Here is a 14,111-nt window from a genome sequence, read left to right on the forward strand (position 1 = left end):
TCCTTTAACTGGAGATGTCAGGAACTGACCCTCAAACACACAAGGTTTGTGTTTCCCAATGGGCCACAGCCCTTCCACTAAAGTAGAACACGCAAAGCCGCCTCAGACCATTGGACCACAGAACCTTGGATCACAGAACCCAGTATCTCTCCAAGGCCTCAGGCTCAGAAAAGTATTTCCCAACATCTGGAACCTCCATGTGGTGCCTGGAGATCACCCAGAATTACAACAGATCTCCAGACTATATAATATTCTGTTCCCTTGGAGACAACGAGGGCCAAACTACAAGTGACGCCTGACACTAGCTGGACACTTGTCAGCTTCCCTCAAGTTTTGGCGGGAAATGTAGGCAGCTTGGCGGAATGTTGGACAAGTGACAGTTGAAAAGTCCATTGGACAGCAATCAGAGAGCCAAGCTGCAAGACCAGCTTGAGGGAAGCCGACAAGTGTCCAACTAGTGTCAGGCATCACTTGTAGTTTGGCCCTGAGTCTCTCTACACAAGACATCTTACACAAGTAGAATCAAGTGAAAGTTCTTACACTTGTGCTCCCAGTTGTGGATACTAGGGAGACAGAGTACACTTGAATATAAGACCACACAGAAAGTCACTTGAGAATCCCCATGTAGGATGTCTTGTATAGATTTTATGGTATTATGCTTTATTGAGGTTCCTCCTCTCCTTAAACCCCACCTTCCCTGGGCTTCAACCCCAAATCTCCGGGAATTTCCCAACCCAGAGTTGGTAACCACAGCTGGTGCTCTTTTCGTGAGCTGTTTTTTTCCCCCTCAGTCTGCCCCTGGCAGAAACCCCTTTAACTGTAGATGGTCATAGAATCTTTCTGCATGCAAAGTAGGTGCTCCGAACTACAGCCCCTCCTCTAAATCTACACACATCTGCATATTCATAAAAACACCTGCATATTCATAAAAACAACGGTTCTGAAAAGGGAATGTACACTTTGTCTCAAGAGGAAGCGTGTATGTCTCACAGCAGACATTGTGTTCCCTCCTGCGTGCAAGATAACAGCAAATGTTAAGGCTCATCTGGAAGTGGGGGTCACAGCAAGGGAGATGTTGGACTGGAACTCTAGCTTTTTAAAAATTGTTCCAATTTGGAAAAAAGATTGAGGCTTTAAAAAAGTATTTTCCCTCTCTATGTTTCCTGCAATGAAGCAAATAGGCAATTTGAGGTGGGAAAATGGGCATGGGTGAAAAAGAGTACCGGGGGTCCTAGTTTAGGTTGACTTATTAATGCAGGGATTTCTATATGCAGGGATTTTTTTCTGTATGAGCCACCACTTAAAGCCTGGTGGCAAAGATCAAACAAAGGTTTACTTATCCTCTCCCCAAAATTGCACACAAGTTTTTAAGTCCTCATATTAAAATAAATGTTAAAAATGCCTGACAAGCGAAGCTTTGACTCTTGAAAACACTTACCCTGGAAATCTTGTTGGTCTTTAAGGTGTTATTGGACTTGAATCTTGCCCTTCTACTGCAGATCAAAGTGGCTACCCGCCTGAAATCAAAAATACCTGTTTCCCTTGTGATTGACAAAAAAGTGATTGACAAAAAAAGGTTTTAATACATTAATTCACCAGACTAAGCAATGCAGTCCCAGTTGTAAAGAATTCTGCAGCTGTCCTGAAGGCCTAAATTCCAGGCAACCCAGTCTTTCTCTCCTCTGCTGCCAAAAGATATTTCTATTAAACTGCTAAGATTACATTCCACATTGTACTAAGACCAAATGGGAAAGTCTTTGCTTTGGAATTAAATTGAAGTGTTATAATCTTCTAACACTGAGCCCAAGGGCTCGCTTGTTTTTACATCCTTCTGAGCGTGTAACATCCATTATAAGGTCAAAAACTGAATCAGGTTTAATATTGGAAAGCTCTTAGCCTTGAAAATGTGGATTGAGGATGGTTGGCAGTAGGATATCTGTTATTTCTTCCACACATATTCCTGTTTTTTCTTCTTCTCATTTTTTAAAAAAGTAACTTGGACTGCACTAGGCTATGACCCCAGGTTGCCTTCTTTATCAATGGCATAAATTTTCTTCCTTTAACAGCAAACTTCGCCTAACATTGAGATATAATGATGGGGGAAATTTCACGAGTTGAATGTCTGTATATCAGTCTGCCGATTGATTGCACACGAGTAGAAGCAGTTATCAAAAGGCGCCTACCCTAGAAAATCTGCAGCAGGCAAAATACTATCTATGCACCACTGTAACGGGACCAGGCTAGGGTTGCCATTCTCCAGGTGGGGACTGGAGATCTCCCACAATGAAAACTGATCTTCCCAGTCTACAGAGATCAGTTCCCATGGAGAAAGCAGACTCTTTGGAGGGTGGACTGTATGGCATTATAACCTGCTGTGCTCCCTTCCCAGGCTCCACCTCCAACATCTCCAGGTATTTCCCAACCCAGCGTTGGCAACCCTTTGCACAAGCACCTTCTTGTGGGGCCAATCTGACCTGTCCACAATGCTCCTGTATGATCACAAGAGTGCCAAGGGTTGGCAACCTTTAAACTGCTAATAATCTGCAGTCATTAGTGGGTGGGTACTTTATTTCCATGCCGTGAAAGGCTTCATCTGTAGATTTCTTCCAATTAAACAATGTTAGAGGCACAAAAATAGGCTGCGCTCAGTTCCCCAACAGCTGGCAACTCACCCCTTCCATCATTCATGCAAATAAAAGGGGATGAGCAGGCTAGACCCAGCATGTTTTCCGTCAACCGACAAACCTTTTGTTTTGGATGTTTCTGGTCAGGCCTGATTCAGATATAGACATGCACTTAAGAAACCCTGAATATCTAGTTAGGTTTCCTATATCAAATAATTTAACTCCTGGCAAGAGGTACGCCACAGATAATGTTTTAGGTTCATTACTGGGTATTGCACACAAGTAATACAATTATGGAGTCTCTGCTCCCATTTTAAGCATTTATTATTACAAAATAATTATTCAGTATTCTTGATATTAACTCAATCAACAGAAAATCATACCATCCATCATAACTATATAGATTATTAAAGAAGAGCAATTACATGAATCCAAAAATGTCTCTTACCCAAAGATATGAAGATCACAGGCAAGGAGCCTCTCTAAAGAGGAAAATCGCGATTAGTTTTGCTTGTCCTATTTATAGGATTTCAGAACCTTTTTTTTTTAAAATAGCTGCTTCAGAGACTCAAATTGTTGGCTATTATGATTTCATACACTAAACTGTATGATTTCATACACTTCGGGGCATGGAACAAGGGTCACTGGGGGTGTGGGGGGGAGGTAGTTGTGAATTTCCTGCATTGCGTAGGGGGTTGGACTAGATGTCCCTAGAGGTCCCTTCCAACCCTATGATTCTGATTTTAAACGAGATTATCCATATTTGAGACATCTTCTTGAAACATATAATAGCTAATTCATTCTTGCTACTTTTTGTGTTAAAGTTTCTCCTACTTCAGAGTATCTTTTGGCTTTCCACCAATGTAACTATCCTCATATAATGTTGAGAGCTTCTTTCAAGTTAAGACACTCCTGCCATTCCCAGATACCTGGGCCTTGGTACATTGTATGAATGAGCTCTTCTAATATACACATGGCAATACAACCGTGTAACTCTATTGTTTTATGCCTCTCTCCAAGGTGGTTTTATTCTAAACCTCTAAATAGGTCACCTCTTTGTGACCTATCTAGTTATGGGGCTGGGCTAGCCGTTTCTGTGTGCATAGGTGTCTTCTTGAACAACTTTGTCATATCCAGCAATTGTTCTCCTATAGTTCTAGCCATATCCATGACACATTTTATCCCCCTGCCATAAAAATGACTCAATGGCACACGAGCAGTCCCAGCTGGCAACTGAGGTTGCCAACCTCCAGGATGGGCCAGGAGTTCTCCTGGAATCGCAACTGATCTCCAGCCTACAGAGACCAGCTCCTCTGGAGAAAATGAAGAAGAAGAACTCCTAGACTGTGTCCCGTCCTTGGCCGAAGAGTTGGCATACCCTAGGCGGCGTTTTTGTGGCCGGTTGGCAACCACCCCGACCGCATGCCATTTCAAATAATGTTAAAGGTGCAAAACCAAGGTATGTTTGGGGGCAGTTAAGTGGGACCGGTAACGCAAGCGAGCTGCAATAGGAAATGCGCTTCGCAAGGCGGGAGGCTCCTAGCCGCGGCGACCGGACTTCCTTCCTTCCGGGAGGCGGCAGCGGGAGGTAAGCAGGCCGGCTGGAACCGCTTCCCCGCCACGACCCTTGCGGACCCCCGCAGCGCAGCAGCGCCTCTCGCTCGGGTCCAGGGACCGGCTGTTCCTTGCGACGCGCTTCCTCTCCAGGCTCCACCAGGCGCCTCTCCGGGCTTGAGCAGCTCGCCGCTGAGCGCGGCGTGATTTGCAAGTCATCTGCCCAGCCGGGCGTTCATTATGCACACAGGAACGTGGCTCGTCGGCAGAGGAGCCGATTAAAGGACGCGCCGCCGGTCCCTCGTCGCCACTGGCGAAAAAAGCGGGTTAATGAATGCGCTCGCCTAGCCTGCGCAGCGCCGCTCGGGAGCAAGGCCGGGAGCCCAAACTTCCTCCCCTCCTAGTCTGGCTGCAGCTCCTATCAGGGAAGGGAGGCAGCTGCATGGGGTGGGGGGTGGGGGAGTTAACGCCGGTTAGCGTTATGGGTAGCTGTTAGCTAAGTGGAGCCTCCATGTTCAGAGGCAGTGCACCTTGGAGACAAACGGGGGAGCGCGTCGTTTGCATGCTTTGCTTGTGGACAAGTGACTGGCCCCTGTTGGAAATAGGACGCTAGGCCAGACGGATCCTACGTCTAATCCAGCCCATCTCTTCCTCCATGGCTGTTATGTGATCAGGATTTGCGAATTCATTTTCTCTGTAGTTAGTTACAGGTGGGTAGCCCTGTTGGTCTGTAGTAGAAGAGTAAGATTTGGGTCAGGAGCACCTCAAAGACCATCTAGATTTCCAGAGGAAGAGCAAGATCCCGGTCCGATAGCACCTTAAAGACCAACTAGAGTTCCAAGGGTTTTATGTCTTGGACCCCAAATCTTGCTCTTTAACTGCAGACCAACACGGCTATCCACCCGAAATGCGATTCCCAGGTATGAGCTTTTGATAGTCAAAGCTTTGACTCTCAAAAGCTCGTACTCGAAATCTAGTTAGTCTTTAAAGGTGCTACTGGGTTCACATCTTGCTCTGTACTTACTTCCAATGGCTGGTGACTTTTGTATTTTTCTCCCCCTTAGAAAGGCTTCCAAGGCCTTTGACGCCTTGCCTTTCAGGAAGAAATCCAGCAGTTGTGTATTGTCTGAACTTGGAGCATGCAATGACAGGAGAAAGCGTTAGTGGCTGAATTTCTATCTCAAAAGAGTATAGTTGCTGCTGTCTTTATCACTCTGTGTCTTTAAACAGCAGCTGGAACAAGTAGAAATTCAGCTAGTGAAGCCTCTGTTGTCATTGATTTCCCTGTCTAGAGAAACTTTGCCTTCTTGATCATGTTGTCGATGCTCGTTTTGGAAGTAGAGGAGCAAGACTAGTGAAAAAGATGGCAACCTTAGTCCTGTGCCTTTAATGCCTACTACGTTTCTAGAAATCAGGCAGCTGTTATAGCACTGGAATGGGTCCAGGGGAAAAAAAACCCTATATTCTTCTAAGAACTTAAGATTATGCCATGTGAGACCATTGATAGTCCATCTAGTTCAAAATCATCTGCTCTGCTGTCTTTTAACAGGGGATACAAGGGGAAGGAGATTTGAACCTGGGATGTTCAGTATAAATAACAAGTGCTCCAGTGCTAAGCCAAATTCCTTGCCTGTTGGAAAATTCGCCTTTAATTTCTGTGGCAAAATAAGTGGCAAGTGCTATCCTCTTTGTCTTTCAGACGTCTGAGGACTGCTTTTAGATGGACGCGGGGCAGCTAGAAGATGGATCCCGATATCTCCCTCATGTTCCAGTGTACGGCCCCAGTGGGCATCTCCGAGTGTCAAGTCCAAGCTGAACTTTCCCCTCAGTATGACCGACACCAGCTACCTGGCGACCGGGTCCAGATTGAGACTGCTTGGGCGGCACGGCGGCAGCAGAACCCGTGGCTCTTCGACGGGGCCAAATTCCGGCTCCACTCGATCAAGCAGGAGGGAGGTGTCTTAGTTTTTCGCCTCGGCCTCACCTCCTACAAGGACTTTGTGGGAACCAATTTGGCCCACAGAGTTGAGCAGTTGCGGCAACAGGGGCATGAAGATTTTGGTAACAGCCAGGCCTACCTTGCCGACCCCCTGGGGGTGGGTGCCATGCTGCACACAACGGATGATAAGTTCGTCTTGTTGCGGCGCAGTCTGCATGTAGGAGAGGCACCTGGGAAGGTTGACATTCCCGGGGGGCATCCTGAACCACAGGTTGGTATTGCCCAGTGGTTGTGTGTGTGAGAACAGGGAAAATCCTGTCATTGTCCGTATCAATGCGGGGAAGTAAATTTAAGATATTGTGGAGCCTGTGGCAGAAAAATCAAATACCTTTCCTGCTCGCCTCCTCAGTAGTTGACTCGACACATCCAGTGAGATTTCTGCATATGTCCTGTTGAAATCACATGAGTCATGGGTCCGGCCTGGCCTTCTCCAATTCTGCTGCCATTCAAGACAACCCAAAATGGGGGTGGGGGAGACAACACAAGCTTGGGCTGTACAGAATAGAATTGGGTTTCCTCTCTTCACTCTTGCACTAACTGTTTTTCAGGTTGTGGCTGGAAATGCTGTCTCAGAGGGATCCATCTGCCATCAGGACCTCCCGAAAGAACTGGTGGTGAAAGAGTTGTTTTCCTCTGTGTTGCGGGAGATTCAGGATGAGGTGAGACACCCGCAGGACAGGGCTGGGCCATTTTCTGGGTTTCCCTCCCTCCTCTCTGAACCACCATTTTCTTTCTAGGTTAACCTTCCCCTGCCCACCCTGAGCAGCCCGGTGTTGCTGGGGATAGCTCGGAATGAGACTAGTGGGGGCCGGGCCAGTGCCGAATTCTACGTCAGGTAATACATGTGATGTCAACATGGTGGCCAACTGGCAAAGAGCCACGGTTAAGAACTAGGCCCAACCACTTCTTGGCCTCTGTGCCCCCAACCTATAATAGGGAGAGAAATTGTCAAGGCTGCAGTGATTAATCAATATATTGTTGAAGGCTTTCACGGCCGGAGAACGATGGTTGTTGTGGGTTTTCCGGGCTGTATTGCCGTGGTCTTGGCGTTGTAGTTCCTGACGTTTCGCCAGCAGCTGTGGCTGGCATCTTCAGAGGTGTAGCACCAAAAGACAGAGATCTCTGAGAGATCTCTGTCTTTTGGTGCTACACCTCTGAAGATGCCAGCCACAGCTGCTGGCGAAACGTCAGGAACTACAACGCCAAGACCACGGCAATACAGCCCAGAAAACCTACAACAACCAACCTTAATCAATATAGTCGATTGGTTTTTGAAGAGCACCCACAATTAATTGAACAGCAGTTTGTTTTTTAAAGAAAATTTATTAACTATTTAGAGGAGAAGTGTCCCTTATGGGCAAGTGGCTACTGTGAAATGTGTGGAGATTATGAAAGAAGAGGCATTCCCCACCTGCCGAACTCATGAGGGAGGAATCCCTCTTCTATGGCTAAGCTTGCTGTGATTTGTATGGGCATTATGTAACGAGGCATTCCTTCGTTTCCTCACAGGAATGCCTCTATGACATGTGGACGTGTCATTTCAAATTCCTTTACTCTGGCAAGAAACCTGCTAATAATTCTGGCCAACCATACAGGGAGTTGTTTTGAGGGGAAATTATGTTAATGAATACTCTGAGGACTGAGAGGGAAAATGATATAAATAATGTTATCCATTTATCAAATGCTGGGCCTCATGCCACCTGATAGGCTCTGGTTCCTCACATGAGTAGAACCGAGTTTCTTCATGTTGTTGACCAGCCTACAAGTCCTTATAAAAATTCTATTCTCTCAGGGCTGTAGGTTCTTCCAAGCTCTGATTGGTTCCCAGTCGAGACCTGTGACTGCTTGAGAGCCTTTGGAGGTGTGGCCGATTGTAGTCATAGGGATGCCAACTTCCAGATGTGGCCTGGAGATCTCCCAGAATTACAGCTGATCTCCAGAGATCAGTTCTGCTGGAGAAATCCCTCTGATGAGGTCCCTCCCCAAACCCTGCCATCTCAGGGCTCTATCCCCAGATCTCTAGGAATTTTCAAACCCAGAATTGGCAACCCTACATAGTTAGGTTGTGCCAGCAGCTGTGGCCACAAAGCAAGGCCTTCTTCCACAAAGTCTTCATGGCCCTTCTTCCCATATTCCTTTTGCCTGCTCTTTGTCGGGCGCCTGAACTGGCTCCACGAGTTTTGATTCTGGCTGGTGTCTGGCCCACAGAACAGTCACTGTGGATGGGATTCCTACCTCTAGATCCACAGATCTACAGAGTCAGGTTTTTCTGGTCAGCTCCCAGATTTTATTCACTTCCACTAATAGGGTCTTTATTTCTGCTTTTCAGGTGTAGCCTTACTTCTGAGGAAGTGCAGCATAACTATGCCATTGGGGGCCCTGAAGCCCAAGAGTCGACTAGCGCCATGTTTGTCACGAGAGAGGTAAGTGGCAGTCCAGAGGCAAAGCTGATCTGGCCTATCTGGATGGAGTTAGGGCTTCACCCAAGGATCAGTTGCTCGTGCAAAAGAGCCAAGCTGGGCAGAATCAGAGGCTTTATAGGTTCAAGTGAAACCCCATTGGCCTGTCTGTGTCACCTGACAACTCCTGTACCAGCACTGCAGTACCACCTTCTGGCTAGCAGCATTGGGGGCACCAGATGCCTTTAGAAAGAGTGTATGCTAGTGGCTCTCCGAGCAAATTGTCAGGACAGTACACCCTGATTGACCAGTCTCTCTACACGAGACATCTTACACAGGGACACTCAAGTGACTGAGAGACAAGCTACAAGTGACGCCTGACACAGGTTGGACACTTGTCAGCTTCCTTCAAGTTTTGATGGGAAATGTAGGCATCCTGGTCTTGCAGCTGTAATGGAGAGCCAAGCTGTAAAACCAGGACGCCTACATTTCCCATCAAAACTTAAGGGAAGCTGGCAAGTGTCCAACCTGTGTAAGGCATCACTTGTAGCTTGGCTCTTACTTTCTGAGTGGTCTTATATTCAAGTGTACTCTGTCTCCCTAGCAGTGCATGTGTATCCACAATGGGACAACAAGTGTAAGATCTTTCACTTGATCCTACTCGTGTGAGATGTCTTATGTAGAGAGACTCTAAGTGTGTTTACTTAGAACTAGGTGTCTGAATTCAATGGGACTTCCCGATTAAGCAGGCATAAGATTACTGTTGGAGACCATGATTCTGGACCTTTCCCTGCCATTTAACAGCAGTGGCATAAATTCACCATACCCAGAGTCCATGTGCGATATCTTTCGGGCATGCAGTGAGGAAATGATTAGTGGAAGGATTTTGCTTTCAGATTTTGGACCAATCCTAAATGGGATTAATGATTTTTGGCTGAAGGCGTACCTGATCATGGATCATCCCCTTTGCTTAAAACATCTTCCAGGCCTTGCAGTGTATTATTTCTAAGGCTGCAGTCCTCAGCATGCATATTAGCAAGGACATCCTGCAGTCATAAATGGGATACTTGTGAGTGAATGTGGTCAAGATCAGCCTATTAACTATTGCCACAGTGAATACAGGAAGCCGCCAATTTGGTGTAGTGGTTAAGAGCACGGGACCCTAATCTGGAGAGCCGGGTTTGATTCCCCGCTCCTCCACTTGAAGCCAGCTGGGTGACCTTGGGTCAGTCACAGCTTCCCAGAGCTCTCTCAGCCCCACCCAACTCACAGGGTGATTGTCGTGAGGATCTGAACAGGGTCTCCTGCAGGTACCAGGCTGCACACAGGTGAAGTCAGCAGCAGCCTGTACCTTCCAATTCTATAATTCTTTGTGCAGAACATCCTAACGACGGAGCAGAATGGGGACCTGTGGAAGGAACTGTGCCCTTCAGCCAAAGGGGCCATAAAACTCTACACAGAAGTGATGGGCCTGTGCCAGTGACGTGACCACCCAGAAGAAACAGTAGGAGGAAACGAGTGACTCAGGGACCAATCAGGATTTCTTTATGTTTTCTGGCCCAGAATTGCCAGCTGTTTGTTGGCACAGCTGGAATATTACTCTAGGAGTATGTATAGTGGGCCTCCCCTCCAGCCACCTTGAAGCTGAATGGGCTAACTTCTTCCTTGTGCCTTGCCAGTCCTGCTGCTACCGCTGCCGTGCCTACTAGTCACCCACCTCAATAAAATCTTTAAAAAACTTCTTACAGGTATTTGGGCTTCACTTTCTGAGTATTCATTACTTTACTGCACTTTGCTTTTCTCACGCTTGCTAATCAGCAATACTAGCTACTTTTTCCTGCGACCCGTGTTTTTAAAATGTATATTTATATATATATAATTGTGTGATCCAGATTTGGCATAATTTATGCTCTTGTTGGTTCTGGGGAGGGCACAGAAACTTTGCAACCCCCTCCCTAACCATTGTTAATCTCAGCCAGCAGCCCTTTTACAAGTGTCCAGAATTACAGCTGGCATCACTTACATGCTTTTAAATCAACCAAACATAAGGACTAGAAACGTGTTTTTTTAAAAGCTTAGATTATTGGGAAGGCGAGTACTGCACATAGCCTCAGCTATGCCTTTCACTGGCTTACTTCTGGGAAATTCTTACCCTTTATCCCTGTGCAAATTATATGCGTGCAAAGAGCAGCACATGCCAGCAGTAAAGAAGTGTCTCTCTTCCAAGAAGTAAATGGGTTGCTCCAGGCAAAGCCTGTCTCTTCCCTGTGTTTGCACGCAAGTAACTCTGGAGGCTAGCCAGAGTGTGTCTCTCGCAGGGGTGGAGGGGTTGGGTGAATGAGGGGTGGGCAAGGGTGGCGTGAGAGGGGCCGCATTACAAGGAAAGAGTTGATCCTCTCCCTGAGCTGCCATTATCTGGATTATTGGCAGCTTGGAGGCAGTTAATGAGTCGGGATCCGGGACCCCACAATCCAAGGAGCCTGTCACCTCGCTCCTGAGCAGCTTAGTGTCTGAGCCGTGACCCGAGGGGCTCAGCTGCTGCATTTACTCAACTACCTCTGGTTTATAAGCGACATCTCCCCCCCTTTCCTTTTACACCAGCGATGTGGCTTCAATCCACCTGACACTGCCGCCTGTCCAGAAAAAGTACGAGTCTGGCCCACTTTTGTGCATTTATGAGCAGTTTGGTCTGCAGAAAGGGGGCAAGCAAAATTTCACAGCCGGGGACAGTCTTAGCTGGGCAGCTGCCTCTGTTAGCCCATTGCTTGGGGAGACCTAAGTGCCCATCACTCCACCCACCCCCGACAGAGTGCAGGAAAAAGAAGAAAAACAGCAGGCCCTCCCTGCCGCCGCTTGCGCCTACCCCATCTTGGAGTTTGGGTTGCCCACTTGCAGCAACCAGGAAACAGGGTGACGGCTGCCCCTTGCTTGGCCCGGTGGGGTGGCAGGAAGGGGTGGCACTGATTCTCGGACCGTGCCCTGGACTTGATTCCAGATTGGATTCAGCAAGGTTCTACTGACGTTCTTTACGTTCGCATTTCAAGATGGTATTAAGATAGAGCAGCAGGGCTGGTGAAAAAAGGCCGGCAGTGCTCGAGTCCCACAACGCAGTAACTTCTCAAGAGTTCAAAAGTTTAGGGGCTGTCACACGCAGGTACTGACCTCTTTACTGGCCTTCCAACTCCAACACACGTGAAGCTGCCTCCTAACAAATCACATCACTGATACAGGAAGGTCAGTATTGTCTGCTCAAACTGGCAGCCAGCAGTGCTCCACAGTCTTAGCAAAGGTCATTTGCATTGCTTACGACTGGGTCTGTGCAACGAGATTCGGGGGATGGAACCTTGAGCTTTAGGCAGGCCGTGAAGATGCTCAGGCACTGAGCCACAGCCCCTCCGATGCTGTTCCTTTCTCAGAAACAGTGTGCCAGGATGGCATAGTAATTAGCAGGGGTCATTTCGTAGAAAAAGAGCTGGAGGAACTCATTAGCATATGCCACGTCTCTTGCCATCATTGGAAGTGTGTCATTGGTATTTGCATATGCCACACCCCCTGACATCACCTATTCTGGCTGTTTCTGGACCCAATCCTGGCCATTTAGGGCCCAAATGGGGCCCAAAATGGCAAAAAGGGGCTGAAAATGGCTGGAAAGGGGCCCAAAATGGTTGGGATCAGGCCGCTGCACCACCCATCAGAGGCCGAAATGGGCCCAAAATGGCTGAGAGGTGGACGGGGCCACCTGACGTGTGACCTCTTTGGGGAACTGCCAGAACTGCGTTCCTGTGTGTTCCCTCTCGAAATGAGCCCAGAGTATCAAACCAGGATCTGGGTTCGAATTCCTGCTCAGCCATGAAGCTTGCCAAGTGACCTAGGGACCGTCGCACACTGTCAGATTAACCTGCTTCATGCTGTTGTGAGGATAAACTTGGAGGAAGGAAAAATTACGTGCAGTGGCCAAAGCTCATGACAGGAAAGGCAAGATAAATGTTGCAGCAGTTAGCAGATGATGATTTTGAGTCCCCTGCTCCGCCGTGCCATTTGCTGGGTAACCTGGGGCCAGTTCACATACTCTTAGCCAACTGTACCTCACAGGAGTGTTGTGAAGATAAAACGCTTATTGCCACCCTGAGCTTGGAGGAAGGTAAGGTTCAACACATACTAGAGAGAAAGAGAGAGATTCCATGGCGGGAAAATCTCCATGGGCTGATTTTTGCACTGCCCACCTCTGCTAAAGTCAAAGGATCGGAGCTTTTCTGGCAACCCCTCCTTCCCTTTATGTTGCCTTTTTCCTGTACATATAATTTGAAAAGAACAAACAATTACCAATAATACAAGATCAGTATTAATAAGGCCTAACTAGACCAAGTAACAGAGGGAAGGTCTATGAACAGCAGGATGGCTAAACAGAACCTCCATATTTAGAGGTAGCGTACCTTTGCCCAGGTGAGCCTGATCTCATCAGATCTTGGAAAACAAGGACTGGTTAGTAACTGGCTGGCAGACCTCCAACGAAGACCAGGGCTGTAGAAGCAGGCAATGGCAAACCACCTCTGTTAGTCTCTTGCCTTGAAAACCCCAGCAGGGGTCACCATAAGTCAGCTATGACTTGAGGGCACTCTCTACCACCTTTATATACCAGTTGGGGTGGGCAATGAAGAGAAGAGACTTCCTACCTAGCTTGTAGACTTTGGGGGGAATTTGTGAGGACCATTTAGTTGCTCCAGCAGGGCTTTTCTGACCTTGACGGCTGTGCATCTTAAGTAGGTCCCTGCCCCTAAGGAGATCACAATCGACATTTCAGCAGACAACTGCGGAAGGGAAGAGAAAGAGTCGGGGAAGGTTATTTATTCTCCCCATGGCCATTAATAGGAGCTTCTGTCTGGCATTTACGTCTACAGACTCCCCCGCTCCTTAAATTGCTGCAATTTCCCTGTCCCAACTGCCAGTGCAGCCCATCTCCCGCTCCTTGGTATTTCAGGCTTCTTTCCCCCCCGCCCGATCTCAACTCGCTTCGCTCTTGAAATGACCTTCCCAAGTCTGGGCGCAGGAAACTGGATACACAAACCTCACCTGACCAAAAGGGAGCGCAAAAATAAGGCAGACAGCGCCACTCAGTGGTCATACTTCGCAATAGCTGCCCGTCGGATCTTGGATTTTTAATTTGCATAGCACTTTTTTTTTTAAAGTCCAGTGGCACTTTAGGGACTAACAGGATTTGCAGAAAATGAGCTTTTGGGAGTTAAAGCTCTTTTTTCAGATGCACTGGCGGAGCAAGAAATATAAGTACAGCCCCAAATGAAGAAATATTAAATTCTCACTGGAGGGGGATCCTTTGTTGACAATTCATCAGCGAGGGAGAAATCCAGTTTCTGTCTGTATCAAATATATATGTTTATATGCTTCTGAAGTCTTGTGCCGCAACGGCTTTAGGAATAAAATCAAAGGATGATTTGAGAGAGATGCGCGGTGCCTATCGCGCTCCTTATCTTCCCTGTGATTTATGTTTGTTATGTGCAATATTTTACATGCCAGCTT

At 47.4% G+C, this 14,111-nt stretch overlaps 1 protein-coding gene across 2 annotated transcripts; it reads left to right on the plus strand.

The window, feature by feature from the left end:
• Positions 1-4,128: 4,128 nt before the first annotated feature.
• NUDT22 (nudix hydrolase 22) lies at positions 4,129-10,323 on the plus strand. 2 transcript variants are annotated; one of them, XM_054980225.1, is made up of 6 exons: positions 4,129-4,212; positions 5,878-6,388; positions 6,726-6,836; positions 6,915-7,012; positions 8,507-8,600; positions 9,955-10,323. In XM_054980225.1, the coding sequence occupies exons 2-6, from the start codon at positions 5,921-5,923 to the stop codon at positions 10,057-10,059; spliced, it is 876 nt and encodes a 291-aa protein (XP_054836200.1). In that variant the 5' UTR covers positions 4,129-4,212; positions 5,878-5,920; the 3' UTR covers positions 10,060-10,323. The 2 variants fall into 2 exon arrangements, with proteins under 2 accessions (XP_054836200.1, XP_054836191.1); XM_054980216.1 differs by lacking the exon at positions 4,129-4,212 and adding an exon at positions 4,307-4,504.
• The last annotated feature ends 3,788 nt before the right edge of the window (positions 10,324-14,111 follow it).

This window comes from Eublepharis macularius, chromosome 1, assembly GCF_028583425.1.
Source record: "Eublepharis macularius isolate TG4126 chromosome 1, MPM_Emac_v1.0, whole genome shotgun sequence".
NCBI classification, from domain to species: Eukaryota; Metazoa; Chordata; class Lepidosauria; order Squamata; family Eublepharidae; genus Eublepharis; species Eublepharis macularius.